The sequence below is a fragment of the Canis lupus genome, chromosome 13 (genome assembly GCF_003254725.2).
Source record: "Canis lupus dingo isolate Sandy chromosome 13, ASM325472v2, whole genome shotgun sequence".
Taxonomy (NCBI): Eukaryota; Metazoa; Chordata; class Mammalia; order Carnivora; family Canidae; genus Canis; species Canis lupus.
This window is the reverse complement of record NC_064255.1, coordinates 59,630,059-59,653,079: the sequence shown is the minus strand read 5'-3', so window position 1 is coordinate 59,653,079 and position 23,021 is coordinate 59,630,059. Positions and strand designations below refer to the sequence as shown.

The 23,021-nt window shown below is 36.4% G+C and overlaps 2 protein-coding genes across 3 annotated transcripts in view; both read left to right on the top strand.

Annotated features, from left to right (window-relative positions):
• LOC112652247 (UDP-glucuronosyltransferase 2A1) overlaps positions 1 to 23,021 on the top strand; it is an 85,202-nt gene that overhangs the window by 11,092 nt on the left and 51,089 nt on the right. The gene's annotated exons all lie outside the window — the stretch shown is intronic.
• On the top strand, positions 15,435 to 16,203 carry LOC112652250 (myosin regulatory light polypeptide 9-like). The gene has a single exon (XM_035710488.2). It carries the CDS (start codon positions 15,496 to 15,498, stop codon positions 16,012 to 16,014), a length of 519 nt encoding a protein of 172 aa, XP_035566381.1. The 5' UTR covers positions 15,435 to 15,495; the 3' UTR covers positions 16,015 to 16,203.

Below are 23,021 nucleotides of genomic sequence, written 5' to 3'. Positions count from 1 at the left end.
GAAGAAAAATCTTAGATTAGCATTTGGGGGCAGCCCAGGTGGCTCAGCAGTTTAGTGCTGCCTTCAGCCCAGGGCCTGATCCTGGAGACTTGGGATCAAGTCCCACATCAGGCTCCCTGCATGGAGCCTGCTTCTCCCTCTGCCTGTGTCTCTGCCTCTCTCTCTCTCTTTCTCTCTCTCTGTCTCTCATGAATAAATAAATAAAATCTTTAAAAAAAGAAATTAAGAAAAAAAGGATGAGCATTTGGATGCTCCAATTACTAGCTACATAACCTTGGCCAGTTAGTATGTCTGATTCCATTTCACCATGGTTAACAAATAATAATGTCATAACATTATTTTGAGAATAAAATAAAATAATATGACATATGCAAACCTCAAATGTAATACATCAAATCTTATGCACAGCACATAAAAAGCATGTAAGAAATGGTAATTCTTAATACTAATAGTACTGTTATTGAAGTTATTCAATGAAATAATATGTTAGAGTTGTTAAAATTGTAAACTTTGGAGTTACAGTGCCTGTGTTCAAATCATGGCTGTGCTACCTATTGGCAGGATAATGATAGTCAAGTGACTTAATCCTTCTGCCTTAGTTTTCTCCTCTGCAAAAATGAGATAAATATAGTTCTTACTCATAGTGTTGTGATGAAGGTAAAATATGTGTGTCAAGCTCTTAGAACTGTGATTCACACATAGAGGACTCAAAAAATGTTAGATAGTCTTCTCATTAGTGAGTTCATTCTCAGAGGGAATTTCATTTCAGAAAGTGAATATATTGCTATCTTTAGACACTGGCTTGGCAAAAACATTTAATTTTGAAACCAATATAATTTTTCTAAAAGCAAACATGAAATAATATCTAAAACAAACATGGCAGAATGGGAAACACACACACTCACACACTCACATACACAGAGGCAGCAGATTCCCATGGAGAAAATGAGTATTAAAAGGAATTTTAGGGCAGCCCGGGTGGTTCAGCGGTTTAGCACCGCCTTCAGCCCAGGGCCTGATCCTGAAGACCAGGGATGGAGTCCCACATCAGGCTCCCTGCATGGAGCCTCCTTCTCCTTCTGCCTGTGTCTCTGCCTCTCTCTCTCTCTGTGTCTCTCATGAATAAATAAATAAAATCTTTAAAAAATAAATAAATAAATAAAAGGAATTTTAATCTCCATGCTACTAATTTATATTATGAAAGAAGAACCACATTTGAAAATGATATATTATCATAGTTTTTGTATAGTGTCTTGCAGCAATAAATTCTTACTAGGTTGTAATGGATGGAATTGTGTTTTAAATTTTTAAATTTAATATGTAAGTACAAATTACAAAATCCTTAACACGAAACCATGTCCAAATGCTTCATTCTGAAAAAAATATAAGAAAAATAAATAAATCTTAAAGAAACATACAGAGAGGATTGCCTCGTAATTGTCTTATCAAATTCATCCGTCACAGGTATACCATGAAAAACAAAATTAAATATGATTAATCTGGTGTAAATGTACACCTAAAATCACTTTCCAAAAAAAGAAGAAAGCAAAAAAAAAAAAAAAAAGAAAGAAAAAAGAAAAGAAAAGGAAAAAAGAAAAAGAAAAGAAAAAAAGAGGACAAACACAGGCATGCCTAAAACTGGGAGGCATTTCTGAACCGCCTCAGGCAGCAGCTTGTTTTGCCGCTGCGTTGAATCTGCCCTATTCAGCTACCAAGATGTGTTTGGTTGAAAGCATTTCTCCAGTGAAATTTCCCAGATAGTGAGAACATTCCAACATGAGCAATAATGAGATACTATGTGATGAGATTGCCAGAAAACAATGATATCGCAGCCAACTTTTAACACTCCCACTTGAATCCTCTGAAGAGTAAGTGAAACTCCCAAAATAAACAAATGTTGAACTTTATGTTTCATGATTTACATATCAGAGACAAAATAACTCTTGGATTCTGAAGGCCAATATGATAAGTTTGAGGTGAATATCTAATACATCACTACAGAGCTGTGAATGATTTCAAACTGAGTTCATGTATGTTCTTTTTGTCTTGATATTCAAATGCCATGTAAAATGATTTACAAAGTCATGATACAGATGAATAAGTGCTGTTTGTAAAAATTCTAAAATGGAAGAAAGTTTCTTCTTTCTTTTTCAAATTTCCTTTCTCACTAATATTAGTGTTAGTGTTTTCTTGTGCCTTCCATCTCACTACACATACATTTGACTCTACAATTAAGTTATAAACAGCTGAATTACTTATTGTAATAATAGACATATATTCATACATACTCAAAACACATACACACCGAGGCAATTGTTATCGACTATCTATTTTTAGGTAACAAACTATTAAAAAATGTACTGGTGGAAAACAACTATATAATCTTCAAAGTTCCTGTGGATCAAGGATCCAGAGATGAAGAGAGTATGGCTTTTTTCTGTTCTGTGATGTTAGGGCATTAAACTGGGAAGACTCAAATCTCAAGTGGCTGGGTGCTGACATTTCCTTGGGGCATTTTAAACCACAAGTTGGGAGCCTAGGTTGTGTGAACTTGAAGACCACACTCAACTTATAAGCAAAACCACGGAACTACATGTTCCTTCCTTGTAGCTTGAACTGAAGTTCTTCACAGCATGGCAGCCTCATTGTAGCTCAACTTCTTATATGATAGTGAAGGGCTTTAAGAGCAAGTATTCTAGTAAACAAGGTAGTGGTTACATATCATTTCATGATTTGGCATCAAAAATTAAATAGTGTCATTTCCAATGTCTTCTTAGCATTAAAAGCTAACGTTAGAGCATTCATAAACCTACATACTCAATGGGAGATAAAGAATACAACTCTTACTGAAATGAGTATTAAAAATTTGCATCCAGTTTTTCTAAAACCACTACAATAGTGTCAAAAATAAAAATTGAAACAAAATTTCCTATTATAGCTAAAATCTTGATTTCCCTTAATTTCATTCATTGAAGTAAAAAAAATGGGTTTTAAAGATATTTTATTAAAAAAAAAAAAAAAAGATATTTTATTTATTTATTCATGAGAGACAGAGAGAGAGGCAGACACATAGGCAGAGGCAGAGATATAGGCAGAGGAAGCAGATTCCATGCAGGTTCCAGGATCATGCCCTGAGCCAAAGACAGACACTCAACCACTGAGCCACCCAGGCATCCTGTAAATTTTAACATTTATAATAATTTTATTTTAACTAATTCTCTTCAATACTCTAGAGCGTATTCAAGGGCATGTAGCTTGATATCTAAAGATTGCAAAAATAAGTTCTCCTCAACAGTCCTCTGTGAATCCTGAGTAAGCTGGCATGTTAAAGGTACTCTGTGTCCCTCATGGATAAGAGACTGAGGGCGGCACTTGACGGGATGAGCACTGGGTGTTATACTATATGTTGGCAAATCAAACTCCAATAAAACAAATATATGTATATATATAATAAATATATAAAAATCAATATATATATATAATAAAAAAAAGATCTTACTCAAAGTGTCAACAAACAGTCCCTATGTGTACGTATAATCTATGTTTTACATTACCATGAAGTCCTCACAAAATTGAACCTGGCTGGATGTGCCTTAAAAGCTATGTAAATATATTTGCCACATGTTTGAGTTGATTGAATATATTGTTTAGTGCACCTTCTCCTCCATACTCTGAATAACATGAATTGAAACATTTTAACAAAAAGGAACATCAGGAGTGGGGGCTTAAAAAATAAAATGGAGAATACAGCAGAAGAAAATAGCAAAAAAGATGTGAAATGGCTTTCCAGAAGAGTAGGATAGTGGCAGGTAGAGAAATAGAAGGAGACAGCTGGGGGCATGGTCGTGGCCCTAAATTTAAAACAGTACCAGTTACGATGGTAGTGTGTTTTTTCTCTAGTCTTGTTTCAGCACAAAGCAGGTGGAATGTTAAATTTAATCAGGGTTGGGCTTTTGCAAAACTGGTTAGGTTAAGGGTGAAAGAAGCAACAAAGCTGAATGAATAAACAAGGGGTGATTAGAATGAGCTATCATTGTTTACTAAACGAAGTCTTCAGGACACAGTTATTAAAATCCTAAGTGTAGGGGACACCTGGGTGGCTCAGCGGTTGAGCATCTGCCTTCAGCCCAGGGCGTGATCCCGGATGTCCCGGGATCGAGTCCCACATTAGGCTCCCTGCAGGGAGCCTGCTTCTCTCTCTGCCTGTGTCTCTGCCTCTCTCTCTCTGTGTCTCTCATGAATAAATAAAGTTTTTTAAAAATAAAATAAAATAAAAATAAAAATAAAAATAAAAATAAATGAAATCCTAAGTGTAACAATAATAACTAGTATGGATCACTTTCTATATGCCAAGTACCAGGCTGACCTTGTATCATTTCATTTAATCTTTAAAAAAAACAAAACAAAACAAAACAAAAAACAACAAAAAAAAACTTTTAAATAGGTCCATTATCAGTTCCATTTTATAAAGAGAAAGACAAAGCAATTAAACACTAAATCAGGGCACTTTGGTTGACTTAGTCAATCAGGCATCTGCCTTTGGCTTGGGTTCATGATCCATGGGTCCTGGGATTGATTCCCACCTCAGGCTCCCTGCTTAGCAGGGAGTCTGCCTCTCCCTCTGCCCTTCCCTTCTGCTCATGATCTCTCTCTCTCTCTCTCTCTCTCACCCTCTCTCTCAAATAAATAAATAAAATTCCTTAAAAAGAAAAGAAAAACCTAAAAAAAAAAAAAAAAAGCACTAAGTCAGAGAGCTCATTCACTTAGCTATTAAGTATGACCTAGTCATAAAAACCCATAATAAATTGTACTAGGATAAAATCAAAACTGTAAAATTTTAAAACAACCAACCAAACAAAACTAATAAGATTTTGGTATATAAAAAAAAAAAAAAACAGATCTGTAAGAAGTGTAGAAAATAGGAGATATATGTAGTAGTCCTTAGAGTTCAAAGCAAAAATAGAGCAAAACACTTTTGGAACCAGTTAGCCAGTGATTATTGAGGGTGCTATAAGAAAATGGTCAGCATAACTAGCATAAAAGTAAGTTGTTATGAAAGAACACTCTTGGAGATTTAGTCTCTTCAAGCAGAAAGTCCACATAAAAATATACCAACAAGAAGGTCTTCCTTAAGTAATATTAAAAGAACCTACAGAACAAGAAGATCCTATTTAAGCAGACTTGATGGGGGAAACAAACAAACAAACAAACAAACAAACAAAAAAAACAGGAGATTTTTAAAATGTTGTGAAAAAATTCTTAGAAATGTAACAAAGAACAATTCAAAAAATCATAATTTCCAACCTTAAAAATTCAACAGCAGAACAGAAATAGACAATTATGAAAACCAAGTTATCTTAAAAGTTAAATGAAAGAGGGGCACCTGCTTGGCTCGGTCAGTTAAACATCTGCCTTTGGCTCAGGTTATGATCCCAGGGTCCTGGGATGGAGCCCCACTCATGTTGGTCTCCCTGGTGGTGGAGAGTCTGCTTCTCCCTCCACCCCTCCCCCTTATTCACGCTCTGTCTTCCTCAAATAAATAAATAAAATCTTTTTTAAAAAGTTAAATGAAAGAACTGTCCTATAAATAAAAATACCAAAGGAAAAAAAAAAAGAAAAATGTAAGTGACAAGATAAGATACTAGAGAGATGGAGGAGAAATAAGGAGCATTCTGTAAGGAACAACAAAGGACTGATAGAGGCATAAAGAAATGGGAAAACAAAATCAATCATAAAAAAATATTTAAAAAATACTTTACTTGTGTTGAAAATGAATTGAAATTTCAGATGAAGTATGCCAGTGAATTTAAGGCAGGATTTGAGAAACAAAGTCTCACACTGGAAAGATTTCAAAATTTGAAGAGAAAAGTTTATGTTCTGTCAGAATAAATTGGTTGCTTTGAATTCAAAGAGAGGAAAATCAGACCACTTTTGGATTCTTCATCCATACCACTGGAAACTATAAGGTTTATAGTTTGGTAGAAAAATAAATGTTTGTGCCCTAAGAATCTTAGCCCTTGCCAAAATGCTATTCATGTAGTAAGATCTAAGTAAAATAGCGTTCCATTCATTTACATTTTTGAAGAAATCATTAGAAGTAGTTATACCAAAAACAACTCAACCAATATAAAGATCTCAAAACAGGAGAGGATGAAATGAGCATTGCTGAGCAGAAACTAATGAAATGAGTGGTGAAGCATACATGTTAATATGCTTGGAAAGGATTCTTAAAATAGGAAAGGTAAATGTAATATATTAATAAAAATATTTGTAACATATATGAATGTTAAAAGACTATATACTTTTATACTATATATATATATATACTCAAAATATAAAAATTGACAAAAGTCTTCTTAAAAAATGTGAAGAGATGACTAGAAAATTTTTAAGAAGGAGATCTCCAAATGTTCATTAGACTCACCCTAGTTATAATTTCAGCAATCTTTGAACACACTGGGACAAACAATCCATTGATTTTGCCACTCATCACTGTCCATCATTTCCTTTCACATCGTTATTTACTTATTTACACAGCAGAGATTTCATGGTACATTATATTAATCACGTTGTTGTATTGACCATATACTTATTAGCTCCTCTACACCCTCCTCATATTGGTATGGCAAAACCCCAATCTTGGCAGCAGAAGGTGACTGGAAAAATCCATACAATTATGCTGAATAATAGCATTTATATTCATAATCATGATCATATAGATGACACTTCTGCAATATTCTGGTTTTGATCATTAAGCACTCTTCTAGAAAACAGTTTCATACTGTCTGTGTTGTTCTCATACCTCCAAACAATCTTTCATTTCATGACAAAGGCAATCGGAAGAGAATTTCCACAAACTCCAGTCAACCAGCCTGCCTGCAACTCTACATGTTCTTCCTACTTTTTCCTGTGGAGGTACAGTCCATGAAGTTATATGACGCCGTCCCTTCCAGAACTGCACCAGCGCCCATGCTCACTCACTCTTCTTGTCTCTTTACCAGTATTTCCCTCTGTCTTGCACAATAATCACTCCCTCATCCAAATGAATATTTCATCCACGTTGAAAAAAATACAAAAATCTCTTTCTCCTACGTTAGCCTCTAGCAATCACCTCATTTCTCTTCTCACTTAGCAAACTCTTGGAAGGAGTCGACTATCATCACAATCTCCTTATACCTACTCCACTGAGGCTTTCACCTCCACCACTTCATCAGACTGCTCTTGCCAAATTCACCAAAAGCCTTCACATTGCTAAATTATATGGCAAATCTTAATTGACTTATTATCAGCATTGGACACAGTTAATTGTTATTTTCTTCTTGAAAACTGCCATTTGGCTTTTGGAACACAACAGTTACACATCAGAGATATTGCAGGCTCGATTCCAGACCACTGCAATAAAGCAAACATCCAAATAAAACTATCAAATGAATTTTTTGGCTTCCCAGTGCATATTACACGTGCACTACATATACATTATATTATTGTCTATTAAGTGTACCATAGAATTATATCTAAAAAACAATGTACCTATCTTAATTTAAAAATACTTCATTGGAGGCACCGGAGTGGCTCAGTCGATTAAGCGTCTGTTTTTGGCTAAGGTCATGATCCCAGGATCCTAGGATCGTATCTTGCATCAGACTCCCAGTCAGCAGGAAGCCTGCCTCTCCTTCTGCCCCTCCTCCTGCTCATGCTGTCTCTCTCTCTCTCTCCTTTTCTCTCTCTCAAATAAATATAATCCTTAAAAAATTAGTAAAAATACTTTATTGACAAGACAATGCTAATCATCATCTAACCTTTTGGTGAGTGGCCATCTTTTTGCTGGTGAAGGGTCTTGCCTCAATGTTGATGACTGCTGGCTTGTCAGGGGGTGGCTGCTGAAGGCTGAGGTGCCTTTGGTGATTTATTAAAATAAGATGTCAATAAATTTTGCCTCACTGATTGACTCTTCCTTTCTCTTGAACACTTAGAGGCCATTGCAGAATTTTTAATGGGCTTAATTTCAATACTGTTGTGTCTTAGGGAACAGAGAAGCCTGAGTAGAGGGAGAGTCATGGGGGAATGGTTTACCATTTATCGATTAAGCTGTCTTGTACAGGTGTGGTTTGTCTCACCCCAACATGATTAGAATAGTAACATCGTTGATCACTGATCCCAGGTCACAATAAAAAATATAACAATAATGAAAAAGTTTGAAATATTGCACGAATGATCAAAATATGGCACAAAACAAATGCAGTTATAAAAATGGTATCAATACACTTGACAATATTAGCCATAAAATGGTGCCCAACTCAGGGTTGCCTTTTAATTTAATGCCTTAACAGTCCTTTTAATTTTTTTTTTTTAAAGCGCTCTATCTTCAGAGCACAATAAAGCAAAGTGCAATACAAGGAGGTATGCCTGTTTTCACAGTTGGTTCTTTTACCTCCCTGGCTGCTCCCTCTCCCCATCTTCTTTGCTGCTTTCCCCTCATCCTGACAACCTCTAAATACTGGAGTTTTCCAGAGCTCTCACTTCGAGGATCACTTATCTATTTACACTTACTCCATAGTTGAGCTCATCTGATTTCATCGCTTTAAAAATCATCTGCAGGCTGATGACTTCCAAGTTTAAATTTCATTCTGGATTTTTCCTTTGAACTTAAAACTTCTGTCTCTAAAAGTATGCTCAGTATGTCTACCTGAATGTTTAATAAGCATGTCAAATATAATGTGTCCCAAACTGAACTTTTGATTCCAACCTCCAGACCTGCTTCCACCACATCCTGCCTCATTTCAGCAAATGTCAACTCTGTCATGACATTGTTCAAGTAAAATAACATTGGAATCGTTCCCAACTTTTTTCCAAGATTTGTAGCACTGCCCTTAAAATATATCGCAAATCTGATCTCTTCTCCCCACATCTTCCAGTAATACTTTTCCCCAAATTTCTGGTACAAATGGCTTCAATTATAACAACAATTTCCTACCTGGTCTGTGTGCTTCAGCCCTTGTGCTCTACATTCAACCCTCAGCCCTCAACCCCGCCACCAGAAAGCTCCCATAAAGCTGCCATTCCCCAGCTTTAAACCCTCCTATCACACTGCACGCTTCACTCAGAGTAGAAACCAACGTTGTTGTAATGACCTTCAAGGATCCTTGTGTCTTTCCTTTTATCTCTCAGACCTCCTTGATTCTCCTCTCCAGTCTTGCCTGACCTCTTATTATTCTTAGAGCATTTTAAGCATTATCCTGGCTCAGGTTTGAGCTCTTCTCTGTTATTTGTAAGTAACTGCTTGCCTCAGACATCCAGATGACTCACTCCTTCAGCTGTTTCAAAGGTCATTTCATTAATGGACTTCTCTGAGCATCCTATAAACTTAGTAGCTCACTCTCCCTTTTCTCTTGACCAAATTTAATTTTTCTCCACACCACTTATTATCATCTCGCATAATCAATTTCATTATTTGTTTAGAGGCTGTCTTTTCCCCAAACAATATAAACTCCAAGAGGGTAGGAAGTTGATCTGGTTATATACTACTATACGCTCAGCAAGTAGAATAATAAGTAGCATGTGCTAAATCACATTCACTGAATGAACAAATGGACACAGAAAAAGATTCTCAAGCACCCTAATAAAAGACTGCTTTTTAAGACAGTACAAGATCATTTCACCTACTACACTGACAAAGAAAATTATTATGGAATCTACTGCTGAAGCTAAGAATATAACTATAACAGACTTTTAAAAAAATGTTTATTATAATTAAAAATGCCTCTCTTTAATCCACTAGTATCATTATTGGGAAATCCTTTCTAAAGAAATAGAAGCAAAAAAAAAGAAAGAAAAAAGAAAGAAAGAAATAGAAGCAAGAGTATATATTGATTGTAGCATTGTTTGCAGTGGTAACAAAAATTGCATTTTTATTGTCCCCTGGTATGGATTTGGTACAACAAACTGTGGTCAATCTAAACTACAGAATAAGTCAATTATATTGACTTTGAAGAGGCTCATGATGTACAGCAAATTAAAAAAGCAAATTGTAGAGTGCTAAGGGACACCTGCCAAAAAAGTGAGATCTGTTGGGGTTCCTGGCTGGTTCTATTGGTAGACCATGCAACTCTTGATCTTGGAACTGTAAGTTTGAGCCCCACATTGGGTGTAGGGATTACTTGTTTAAAAAATGAGATGTTATTTATTGCATCAAGAAACTGGTTGTGTTTGTTTTGAGTGGTTTGGACAAAGGGTTCAGGAAGTTGGGGTTTGTCCTGCACTGGGCCAGTTGGAAAATGGACGCAATTCTGTGAAGAATAACTTAATATTTTATTTAGGTAGTGGGACAGATGAAGTGAGCTGTCATTGATAGAGAACTATTGATCACCCACATTAGCTGAGAGAGAAGACTACTTAATTGTTTTTGATCTACAGTATTTTTGTTTTTGTCTGGGCTTACATACAATTACAGAGTGATGATGTTTTTGTCCCCCTTAGCTAGTCACATGACCTCATCTGATTTTGGTATTTTGTGAAATCTTTTGTGTTCAATAGGAAATTTGGCCACGGTGATAATGGTAGAAGAGATCAGCTGACAACTGTCAAGGCTACTTTTTTTTTTTTTTTTAAGATTTTATTTATTAATGAGAGACATGCACACAGAGAGGCAGAGACACAGGCAGAGGGAGATGCAAGCTCCCTGCAAGGAGCCAGATGTGGGACTTGATTCTGGGACTCAGGGATCAGGCCCTGAGCGGAAGGCAGACACTCAGCAGCTGAGCCACCCAGGTGTCCCAAGGCTACTTTTTTTGTTTCAAGATTAATGTGCATTATTTGATATCATTTTAATAAAAACATATCATAGACAGCGACAACATCAACAAATTATAAATAAATAATACATCATACATATATGCACATATACACATCCATATTAAAGTGCGTGGGTACACATGTGTAGGGGTGTGTAAGCAGTCAGGAAAAATACACAACAAATGGCTAACATTACCTCAGGGGTGAGGGAGTAGGAAAAGCTTGAGAAGAACATGAGAAGAAACTATCAGTTTTCATTAAATAACTTTGAAATCCTTCACTGATCATGTGTGTGTGTGTGTGGTAGTTTTTTTTTTTTTTTTTTAAGATTTTATTTATTCACGAGAAACAGAGAGAGAGAGAGGCAGAGACACAGGCAGAGGGAGAAGCAGGCTCCATGCAGGGAGCCCCACGCAGGACTCGATCCCAGGTCTCCAGAATCGCCCTGGGCAGAAGGTGGCACTAAACCGCTGAGCCACCCAGGCTGCCCTGTGTCTGGTAGTTTTAAATCCAAACAGGAAAGGTAACAACATTTGAAGACAAAAGAAAAGAAAAATTCAGAGGCCTTGAGAATGAGAAATATGTAATTGGTGGAAATGAGATATAATTCCAAACCTTTCAGTTGTCAGGAAACTGTGGTTTCTTCATCTATAACATAAAGGTCACAGAAATTTGTAATGATTCAACAAGAAACTGTGTATAAAGCACCTTCAAAACTATAAATTCACACATGTGTTTAGCTTGATAGCAGTCTATTGGGCCTTAGGTTAAACCTGGATCCCACTCAGGACTTCTTTTCCTGTGGCTAGTTCATCTAGTTTTAGGATATGCTGCCCCCACGTGGATGGTAGTTGATAACGCTGACCAGGGATCATAGTATGAGTGAATTATTGGGATTTTCCTAACCTGTTAATGGAGTAAAAAATTCCTCAAGATGTATTTCTGTATACCATAGATTTGTTATGTTTATGCAAACATATAAATATATGCTTAAATATAATATCACACAAATATGTAATATCAAATTATGCGTGTATGCCTGTATATGTACATAGATACACAAAACCAATATGAACATAAACAACATATTTAACAGACAATTTAATGACTTGGGGCACCTTGAGTGTCTCAGTCGGTTAAGTGTCTGCCTTTGGCTCAGGTCATTATCCTGGGGTCCTGGGATGGAGCCCGGCATCCGGCTCCTAACATTATTCTGTTTTAATATGGTTTTTGGAAATCATTCACTTTTGCAATTTAATAAAAGAGAAAAATTTTCAAGCCTTAGGAATTCAAAACTGTTCAGTTAGGAGTTTAAATAGATTCAAATTGCAGAAAAACTGGTTTGGATATTTTACTAGATTTAATATGCATGTTACATAAGTTTCACAACTCTATGACAAAAACATTATTTCACATGTAAAGAAATTAAAGCTCTCATGTTAAGACCTTGTCCAAGAAAGTGTGTGTGTGTGTGTGTGTGTGTGTGTGTGTGTGAAGAGGAACAGTAGTAATGGTAGTAGTATTGTAGTATAGTAGTATAGCATAGCTATAATTGGAGCATTTATCAACCGGCTGCATATATTGTTCTTTCTATTACATTGTGGGCCAGAATCAAATGTAAAATTGTCTCTTCAAACTGGACAGCCACATGAATAGAAAAATGGGTCTGCAGGGTAGTGTTCGTGTGTGTGTGTGTGTGTGTGTGTCGGAGTGGTTATAGGTCTCTCGAAAATATTTTGAGAGCAGGAAAATAAATAGAGCCAGAAATCCAGGAAGTCAAATTCATCAATCTGGCGGGAGATTTCATTGTAAAGCAGAGGGCATTGTCCCATGAGAACAGAGTGATAAAGATAAAAAATTTCTTCAACATTTCAAATTATAATTCTTAAATGTCCATCAATGGAACCACCCTTCATTTTAGAACTAGAACACTTCCAATAAAGAAGATCCCCTTATCACCAATCCTTTTCTTTTCCTTTTCTTTCAGAGGTTACCATTATCCTCAAGTTTTGATAATAAACCTTTTGTTTTCTTTTCATGATTTTACCAAATACAAATTCATCACTGGGCAATGTAGCTTTATTTTGCTTGTTTTTACATGTTTAGAAAGCTATTTAGAAGAGTTTGTTTTCTGTAGATAACATTTATCAGGTTAAAGAAGTTCCCTTGAATCCTAGTATTCTATATATACATATATAATATATATATATTTTTTTAAAGAATTTTTTTATTTATTCATGAGAGACAGAAAGAGAAAGAGAGAAAGAGAGAGAGAGAGAGAGAGAGAGAGGCAGAGACACAGGCTCCATGCAGGGAGCCCAAGGTGGGACTCGATCCTGGTCTCCAGGATCACACCCTGGGCTGAAGGCAGCGCTAAACCTCTGAGCCACCGGGGCTGCCCATATATATATATATATTTTTTTTTTTTTTTAATTTTAAATCAGGAATAGATGTTGAATTTTACTAATGGCTTTTTGTACATCTGTAAAAATTACTCTATTATTTTTCCTCCTTTAATCTGTTAAAGTTATGGATTATATGAATTGATTTTTGAATGTTAAAGTCGAGTTCCGAGTATAATCCTGACATGTACTTGAAGATTATTATGCATAATGGAAAAAGTGTTGCTAATATTTGTGTTATTAATTGCCTCTATATTTATCAGCCTCTAAATTTATGTGATTTTCCTGTCATTTCTCTTTTGTGTACTGTACATATTTTGGTATCACAGTTACGTACCCTCAGAGGAGAAATTTAAAATTACCTGTTCTTTAAGTATTTGGTAAATCTTGCTCAAAAATCTGGTCTGCACCTGGAGTGTTTTTGTAGGAATTTATTTAACTACTGATTGACTTTCTTATATAGTTCTTGGGACAAAATGATTTACTCTTCCTTATTGCATCAGTTTTAGTTGACTTCTTTCTTCACTTTTTATTTAACTTTATAATTAAATTTACCAATGCATAATAATCAGCATTTTCATTTTTCTCTTTTTTTGAAAGATTTTATTTATTTATTCATGAGACACACAGAAAGGGAGAGGCAGAGACATAGGCAGAGGCAGAGGAAGAAACAGGCTCCTTGCAGGGAGCCTGACACAGAACTCGATCCCGATCTCCAGGATCACATCCTGAGCCGAAGGCAAATGCGCTTAACTGCTGAGCCACCCAAGCATTCATCATTTTTCTCCTGAACAATAAATTATCCTGTGGTACTTTAACTCCATTTACCCTTCATAACTTATCTGCTATTAGTATCAAATATTTTATTTCTTTCTTTTTTATGTTTTTCAGTTTTATGAAGGTTTTTCTAATGTTTCATTCAATTAATGGTTAGATCTAGCCCCATGTTAACAATTTTCTTTATTCTACGTACAAAATATATATATACAAATATGCACACATATAACAAAAGTAACAATTGTATATAAAGACTGAAAAATATAAAATAATACCAAATGTTATTTAACAAGAAGAACAAAAATAATAATAGTATAAAGAAATTCAAGAGAATACAAAGAACTGAATTCATGGCTATAAGGGGCAAATGAGAAGGAAAGTATAAAGAATTGATTTAAAATATCTCATTTTTTTAGCTGACCATTATATAGATTAGTATTCGCTTATCTCACTTTATATGTGATATTACTTATAATATAGTATTAGAATTATTTTTAAAATACCTCTGAGGGGCAGCCCAGGTGGCCCAGTGGTTTAGGGCTGCCTTCAGCCCAGGTCATGATCCTGGAGACCGGGGATCGAGTCCCATGTCGGGCTTCCTGCATGGGGCCTGCTTCTTCCTCTGCCTGTGTCTCTGCCTCTCTCTCTGTGTCTCTCATGAATAAATAAATAAAATCTTGTAAAAAATAAAATAAAATAAAATAATAAAATAAAATAAAATAAAATAAAATAAAAAATAAAATAATAAAATAAAATACCTCTGAAATTAGAGTTAAAAATCCAACTTAAGGCTTTTTATAATAAGTTCATCTAAAAAACTTAAACAAAAATAATGACCTGGGCAAAAATGTATCAAAAAATGAAAGCAACTAGAAAGAAAAAGATTTTACAAAATTAATACTGGCAAAAAAGCATAGATAAAGTACCCTAAAGAGGCATGTTGTATATTGTAGACTATGACAGGGTTCCCTAATTTTCATAAATATTTTTGCCATGATTACAGTTTCTTCTATTTATTAATTTATTTTCTGTCAGCTTGTTCCATCAATTATTAAAAGAATATTACCATAATCATCAAATATAATCATGGATCTATTTCTTTTTTTTCCTTTCATGAGTCTGCTTTATGTATTTTGAAGCTCTGATGTTAGCTTCCTACACATTCAAGATTGTGATATCTTCTTGATAAATTGACACTTTTAATTATAAAGTGACTCTCTTAATACCCAATAATATCCTTTACTCTGAAAACCTACTTTATCTGATATTAAGAGAGCCACTCCAGCTTTATTATATTAACATTATCATGATGTGTGTATTCTTTTAATGTTTTTCTTTATAAAGTGAATGTCTGTGGATAGCATACAGTTTATCTTTCTTTTTTAAAAAATCCAATCTGGGAGGCCAGAAGTGCTGGCTTTAGGGGCTCCGGGAGTTGAGGAGACTTGGTGGCCGCAGCCAGGGCAGCGAGGGGGTCACCAAAGCGCTCCGATTCTCGTGGCTGTGCAGGGATTTAACCGCCACCATGTCAAGCAAAAGGGCAAAGACTAAGACCATCAAGAAGCGTCCCCAGCACGCAACATCCAATGTATTTGCCATGTTTGACCAGTCCCAGATTCAGGAGTTCAAAGAGGCCTTCAACATGATGGATCAGAACAGAGATGGTTTCATTGACAAGGAAGATTTGCGTGATATGCTTGCCTCCCTAGGGAAAAATCCAACCGATGAGTATCTGGATGCCATGATGAATGAGGCTCCTGGGCCCATAAATTTTACCATGTTTCTCATGATGTTTGGTGAAAAGTTAAATGGCACAGATCCGGAAGATGTCATCAGAAATGCTTTTGCTTGCTTTGATGAAGAAGCAACTGGCACCATCCAGGAAGATTACCTGAGAGAGCTGCTGACTACCATGGGAGACTGGTTTACAGATGAGGAGGTGGATGAGCTGTACAGGGAAGCACCTATGGACAAGAAGGGGAATTTCAATTACACTGAGTTCACGCGCATCCTTAAACACAGAGCAAAAGACAAAGATGACTGAAAAGACCTTCAAATTCCAGCCAAACGTTCCTTGTTGCCACTTTGGGTATTTCTGAGACTTTCTGTTAGAGACTGTTGCATGCCCTTAGCTTTGCAGCTTTTGCCTTTCTTGTTATATTTATTCTCAGCCATTTGGGGCACATGCATTTCTATAATCAGACTGGAAATGGGACATTTTATGAATTTTCAGAATAGAAAATAGAGAAATTTAACTTACCAGCCCCCCTCCCCAAAATAACTGCAGTCTACACAGAGTCAGTATATTTTTTCAGAGAAAGTTATTCACTCAATTTTTTTCTGAACCATAATTAAACTTTATGATAAAAACAAACAAACAAACAAACAAACAATCCAATGTGGATCTTAGAGTAGCTCTATTTTTAACTCTTTGAGGAACCTCCACACAATTTTCCAGAGTGGCTACACCATCTTGCACTCCCACCAACAGTGCAAGAGGGCTACCCTTTCTCCACATTCTCACCAATATTTGTTGTTTCCAGTCTTGTTAATTTTAGCCATTCTCATTTGTGTAAAGTCATACTTCAATCCATTCTAATTGGTGTAAAGTGATACCTCATTGTGGTTTTGATTTGTATTTCTCTGATAGCAGGAGATGTGGGGCATTTTTTTTCTTGTGCTTGTTGACCATGCTTAGGTCTTCTTTGGAGAAATGTCTGTTTATGTCTTCTGCCCATTTCTTAACGGGATTATTTCTTTTTTAGGTGTTGAGTATGTTGAGTTCTTTATAGATTTTGGATATTAGCCCTTTATTCAATATGTCATTTGCAAATGTCTTCCATTCCGTAAGGTGTCTTTTAGTTTTGTTGTTTCCTTCACTATGCAGAAGCTTTTAATCTAGATGAAGTCTCAGTAATTCATTTCTGCTTCTGTCTCTCTTGTCTCAGGAGACATGTCTAGGAAGAATTTGCTACAGATGAGGACAAAGAATTTGCTGCTTTTTTCTCCTCTGGGATAGTTTCCTGTCTCATATTTAGGTCTTTCATCCATTTTGAATTTATTTTTGTGTATGGTGTAAGGAAATGGTCCAGTTTCATTCTTCTGCATATGGCTGCCCAATTTTCCCAACAATATTTGTTGAAGAGACCATCTTTTTTTCCATTGGATATTCTTTCCTGCTTTGTCAAAGATTAGTTAACCATAGAGTTGAGGGTCCATTTCTGGGTTCTCTTTTCTGTTCCATTGATCTATGTGTCTGGTTTTGTGCTAGCACCATACTGTCTTGATGATTACAACTTTGTAATACAACTTGAAGTCCAGAATTATAATGCCTCCAGCTTTGGTTTTCTTTTTCAACATTACTTTGGCTATTCAGGGTCCTTTCTGGTTCTATGCAAATTTTGGAAATGTTTGTTCTAGCTCTGTGAAAAATGCTGGTGGTATTTTAATAGGGTTTACATTGAATGTGTAGATTGCTTTGGATAGTATAGGTATTTTCACAATATTTGTTCTTCCAATCCATGAGCATGGAATGTTTTTTCATTTCTTCGTGTCTTCAATTTCTTTCATAAATTTTCTATGGTTTTTAGAGAACAGATCTTGTATCTCTTTGGTTAGGTTTATTCCTAGGTCTCTTATGTGTTTTGGTGCAATTGTAAATGAGAGCAATTCCTTGATTTCTATTTCTTCTGTTTCATTATTGGTGTATAGAAATGCAACAGATTTCTGCATGTTCATTTTCTAGCCTGAAATTTTGCTGAATTCATATATTAGTTCTAGCAATTTTTTGATAAAGTCTTGGATTTTCTATATAGAGTATCATGTCATCTGTGAAGAGTGAAAGTTTGACTTTTTCCTTGCCAATTTGGATGCCTTTAATTTCTTTTTGTTGTCTGATTGCTGAGGCTAGGACTTTCAGTACTATGTTGAATGACAGTGATGAGAGTGGACATCCCAGTCATGTTCCTGATCCTAGACTAAAAGCTCTCAGTTTTTCCCTGTTGAGGACAGTATTCACCATGGGTCTTTTGTATATGGCCTTTACGATGTTGAGGTATGTTTTTTCTATCTTGCTTTCTTGAGAGCTTTTGTTAAGAAAGGATGCTGTATTTGTGGAATAAATCACACTTGATTATTGTGAATAATCTTTTTTAAAAGATTTATTTATTTATTTATTTATTTATTTATTTATTTATGATAGACAGAGAGAGAAAGAGAGAGAGAGAGAGGCAGAGACACAGGAGAGAGAAGCAGGCTCCATGCCAGGAGCCCAACAAAGGACTCGATTCGGGACTCTAGGATCTTGCCCTGGGCCAAAGGCAGGCACCAAACCCCTGAGCCACCCAGGGATCCCCAATAATCTTTTTAATATACTGTTGGATTTGATTAGTTTTGTGTCCATGTTCATCTGGGATATTGGCCTGTAATTCTCCTTTTTAGTGGGGACTTTGTCTGGTTTTGAAATCAAGGTAATCCTGGGCTCAAAGAATGAGTTTGAAGTTTTCTTTCTCTTTCTATTTTTTGGAACAGTTTCAGGAAAATAGGTATTAATTTTTCTTTAAATGTTTGGTAGAATTCCCCTGGGAAGCCATCTGGCTCTGGATTCTCATTTGTTGGGAGATTTTTGATAACTGATTCAATTTCTTTGCTTGTTTTGGTTCTGTTCAGATTTTCTAGTACTTCCTGTTTCAGTTTTGGTAGTTAATATCTTTCTAGGAATTTATCTATTTCTTCTAGATTGTCTAATTTGTTGGCATATAATTGCTCATAATATTCTCTTGTAATTGTGTTTCTGCACTGTTGTGTGTGATCTCTCCTCTTTCATTCATGATTTTATTTATTTGGGTCCTTCATCTTTTCTTGTTGATAAGTCTGGCTCAGGGTTTATTAATTTTATTATTTTTTTGAAAAGAACCATCTTTTAGTTTATTTGATCTGTTCTACTTTTTTTGTTTCTAGATCATTTATTTCTGCTCCAATCTTTGTTATTTCCTTCTTCCACTAGCTTTATGCTCTGTTTATGTTTCTTTTCTAGCTCCTTTAGGTGTCAGAGTTGGTTGTGTATTTGAGACATTTTTTGCTTCTTGAAGAAGGCCTATATTGCTATCTACTTCCCTCTTAGGATTGCCTTTGCTGCGCCCCAAAGGTTTTGGACTGTGATTTTTCATTTTAATTTGCTTCCATGTATTTTTTTTTGATTTCTTAATTTCCTGGTTGACCCATTCCTTCTTTAGTAGGATGTTCTTTAACTTCCATGTATTTGTGGTCTTTCCAAATTTTTCTTGTGATTGACTTCAAGTTTCATGGCATTGTGATCTGAAAATATGCATGATATTATCTCAATCTTTTTATAACATTTGAAGCCTGATTTGTGACCCAGAGTGTAGTCTCTTCTGGAGAATGTTCCAAGTACATTAAAAAAGAATGTGCATTCTGCTGCTTTAGGATGAAATGTTCTGAATATGTCTGTAATGTCCATCTGATCCAGTGTGTAATTCAAAGCCATTGTTTCCTGTTGCTCTTTTGCTTAGGTGATCTGTCCATTCCTGGGAATGCAGTGTTAAAGTCCCCTACTATTACTGTATTATTACCAATGAGTTCCTTTAAGTTTGTTATTAATTGATTTATATATTTGGGTGCTCCTAAGTTGAGAGTATAAATATTTACGATTGTTAAATCTTGTTAGATAGACCCTTTTATTATGATATAGTGCCCTTCTTCATCTCTTATTACAGTCTCTGGCTTAAAATCTCATTTGTCTGATGCAAGTATGAATACTCCAGCCTTCTTTTGATGTCTGTTAGCATGATAAATGGTTCTCTATCCCCTCATTTTCAATCTGGAGGTGTCTTTGAGCCTAAAATGAGTCTCTTATAAGCAGCGTATCAATAGGTCTTGCTCTTTTATCCATTCTGACACCCTATGTCTTTTGATTGGAACATTTAATTCATTTACACTCAGAGTCACTATTGATTGATAAGTATTTAGTGCCATTGTATTAACTGTAAAGTCATTGTTCCTGTATATTGCCTCTGTTCCTCTCTAGTCTTTGTTCCTTTTGGTCCCTCTTTCCCACTCAAAGGGTCCTCTTTAATATTTCTTGCAGAGCTGGTTTAGTGTTCATAAACTCTTTTAGTTTTTGCTTGTCTTGAAACTGTTTATCTCTCCTATATTCTGAAAGACAGCCTTTCTAGATAAAGTAGTCTTGGCTCTATATTTTTCCCATTTAGCATGTTAAATATATCTTGGCACCCTCCTCTGGCCTGTCAAGTTTCTGTTGACAGGTGTGCTGCTATCCTTATGTGTCAACCATCTTTTTGTCAAAGATCATTGTAGGTCAAAGATCTTTTGTCCCTAGCTGCTTTCAGATTCTCTCTTTATCTTTGTAGTTTGCAAGTTTCACTATGATATGTCTTGGTGTTGTTTTTGTTGATTTTCTGGGGAGTTCTCTATGCTTCTTGGACTTGAATGCCTGTTTCCTTTCCCAAATTAGGGAGATTCTCAACTATAATTTGTTCTGCCCCTTTTTCCTGCTCTTCTTCCAGGACTCTTATATGGATTATTACACTTTATGGAATTGTTGAGTTCCCTAAGTCTATATTCACGATTCAATAGCTTTCTTTCCCTCTTCTTTTCAGCTTCATTATTGTCCATACTTTTATTTTCTAGATCATCTATTCATTCTTCTACATCTTCCATCCTTGTTATGATTACATTCAGTCGGTTTTGCATCTCAGTTATAACATTTTTTATTTTGGTCTGACCAGTTTCTATGCCTTTTTATCTACAGGAAGGGTTTCTCTGGTGTCTTCTATGCCTTTTTCAACTCCAGCTAGTATTCTTATGACTGTACTTCTAAATTCTTGTTCAGATATATTGCTTATATCTTTTAAGCAAGTCTGTGATTTCTTCTCAATCTTTCTTTTGGGGAGATTTCCCCCATCTTGTAATTTTGGCTAAGTTTCTGCTTTTTTGCATGTTATGAAAGCTTGCTATATTTCTTGCTCCTAAGAGTAATGTTACATCAAAAAGGGTCATACACTGTCCAGGGCCTGGTGCTTCAGAAAGTGTTTCTGGTGTATGCTGCATATACTCTGCTATTTTGTTTCGGCTGCTCTTTCCCACAGGTCAGTACCCTACAGAGTTCCTCCTTGCTTGCATTGGGGAGTGTTTGGACCATAATGAGGTGTGCTTTGATTTGTTTGTTAAGCCTGATTTAAAACAAACAAACAGACAAACAAAAATAGGAAAAACCTTGTCCAAAAAAAGAGAAAAGGAAAAAGAATAAAAAAGCAAACAAACAGATAAACAAAAAAACTGTCAGCCTGATTCCAAAGAAAAATTAAAAAAAAAAAAAAAAAAAAAAGGAAGGAAAAAGAAGCTTTATTCAAAAAATGGGCAAAGGTAACAAACAAACAAATGAACAAAAACTATAAGCCTGATAGAAAGAAAAAAGAAAAAAAAGGTGGGGAGGGGAGAGCCTCGTCCTATTTCTGCCAGAACTGGAGCTGATGCTTTGGAACACTCTGTGATCAGTAGACTTGGTACATGGAGGGGGTGGGGTGGGGGAGTTGTGTTGCTCCTGTTTGAGAGAGCCCCACAGTACAGGCTCACAGTTGGACCTGCCCTGGTAAGGATGCTCCTGTAGGATTCAGGGAGGTGACATCTGATGTAATCAGCTCTAGCCTCCACTGGAGCTGCTGTGTTTCTCTTTGAAGCCCAATTATACTGTGGGGAGTGTTAGAAGATGGCATCACCCTACCCTATTGTCCCTGGGGATGGGAACTCAAGGCTGCCACTATTCAGGAGGCCCTCACAGAAAAATGAACAATCTCCCCTCCTATGTCCCAAGAATCAGTCAGATTTCTGCCCTCAACCTGTCCATGCCCAGGCCGTCATCTGGTGCCACTGTTTTCCTGTGTTTTATATCCGTCTGGTGGCTGGGATTCAAAATGCCAAATCTTAAAGGACCCCGCAAGGTATGAACTTGCTCCCTTCCTCTGGAGGAAAGCCTCACAGTACTAGGCTGGGCATGGTTCTCTCCCAGAAAAGCAGTCACATGTCTGCTCAGATGCCTGGAGTCTATGGTGAAGCACAGCGAAAAGCTGCAACCAGACTATCTGTCCTCTGCACATGCCTCATGTTGCATGCCCACTCAGTGGCGCCCCTCCAGGGCCCTTGTCCTTGGAAAGGCAATATACCTTTCTTCAAATGTACTCCAGTAAGGGGAATATTCTCCCCCAGTGTGACCCAGAAGATCTACACACCATGTTATGCACCATCTACTCCTGGGCTTCTGTCCTACCTCTTCTCAGGAGTGCTGCTGCCTACCCAGCTGGACTCCTCAGTCAATTTCTTAGTTGTTTAAAATGTTTTGATGCTAGTCTAGCTGTGTTCAAGGGACGAGGCAGAAACCTGATATACTTCCATAGAACTGTATAGCTTTTTGTAGTGTACAGAGTGTTCCTCCAACGAGAGCCTCTCACACAGCAATGGATGCAGCAGCAGTGGGCTGAGCTCGGAGCAATCTGGCAGATGCTTAGTTGTTAACTCTTTGCATTGACAGTTGGGCTGTTCTAAAGGGACTAGCCCTATGGCTTGGACAATGGAAAATCGAAGCATGGATGATCATAAGCAAGCCTTTGTGGGGGAAAAATGTGTGAAAAGACATTTGAGTCTGCAGGAACCTGAGTCAGCCTTTACTTTTTTCCCATCACATCTCATAAGGCACTGACAGTCCAGAAGATGATCCATTAGCTCAGGTACAAGTCTACTGACCCTTCCATAGATACAGCAGATTGGGGGCATCAGAGTGCCTGAGTAGGATTGTATATTGTCCTTGAGATTCAAGGACTTAGCTAATGCAGTAGAGCCTGTGTATTCTGAACAAAAGCCAAGGCAACTGCCAAAGAATCTAAGACATCCTTTTTAGTTTTTAGTTCAGCTGGTGAGGGTTTGACGAATTCATCATATTGGCCCTCTCCCTCTGAGTGCAGGTTCTAAATATGTTTTGGTTTGTATCTGGCCTAACCCAAGATTTCCCCTGCCACC

What these genes read in the sequence shown, in the direction of transcription:
- LOC112652250 (XM_035710488.2), top strand. Translation starts at nt 15,496, where the DNA reads ATGTCAAGCAAAAGGGCAAAGACTAAGACCATCAAGAAGCGTCCCCAG.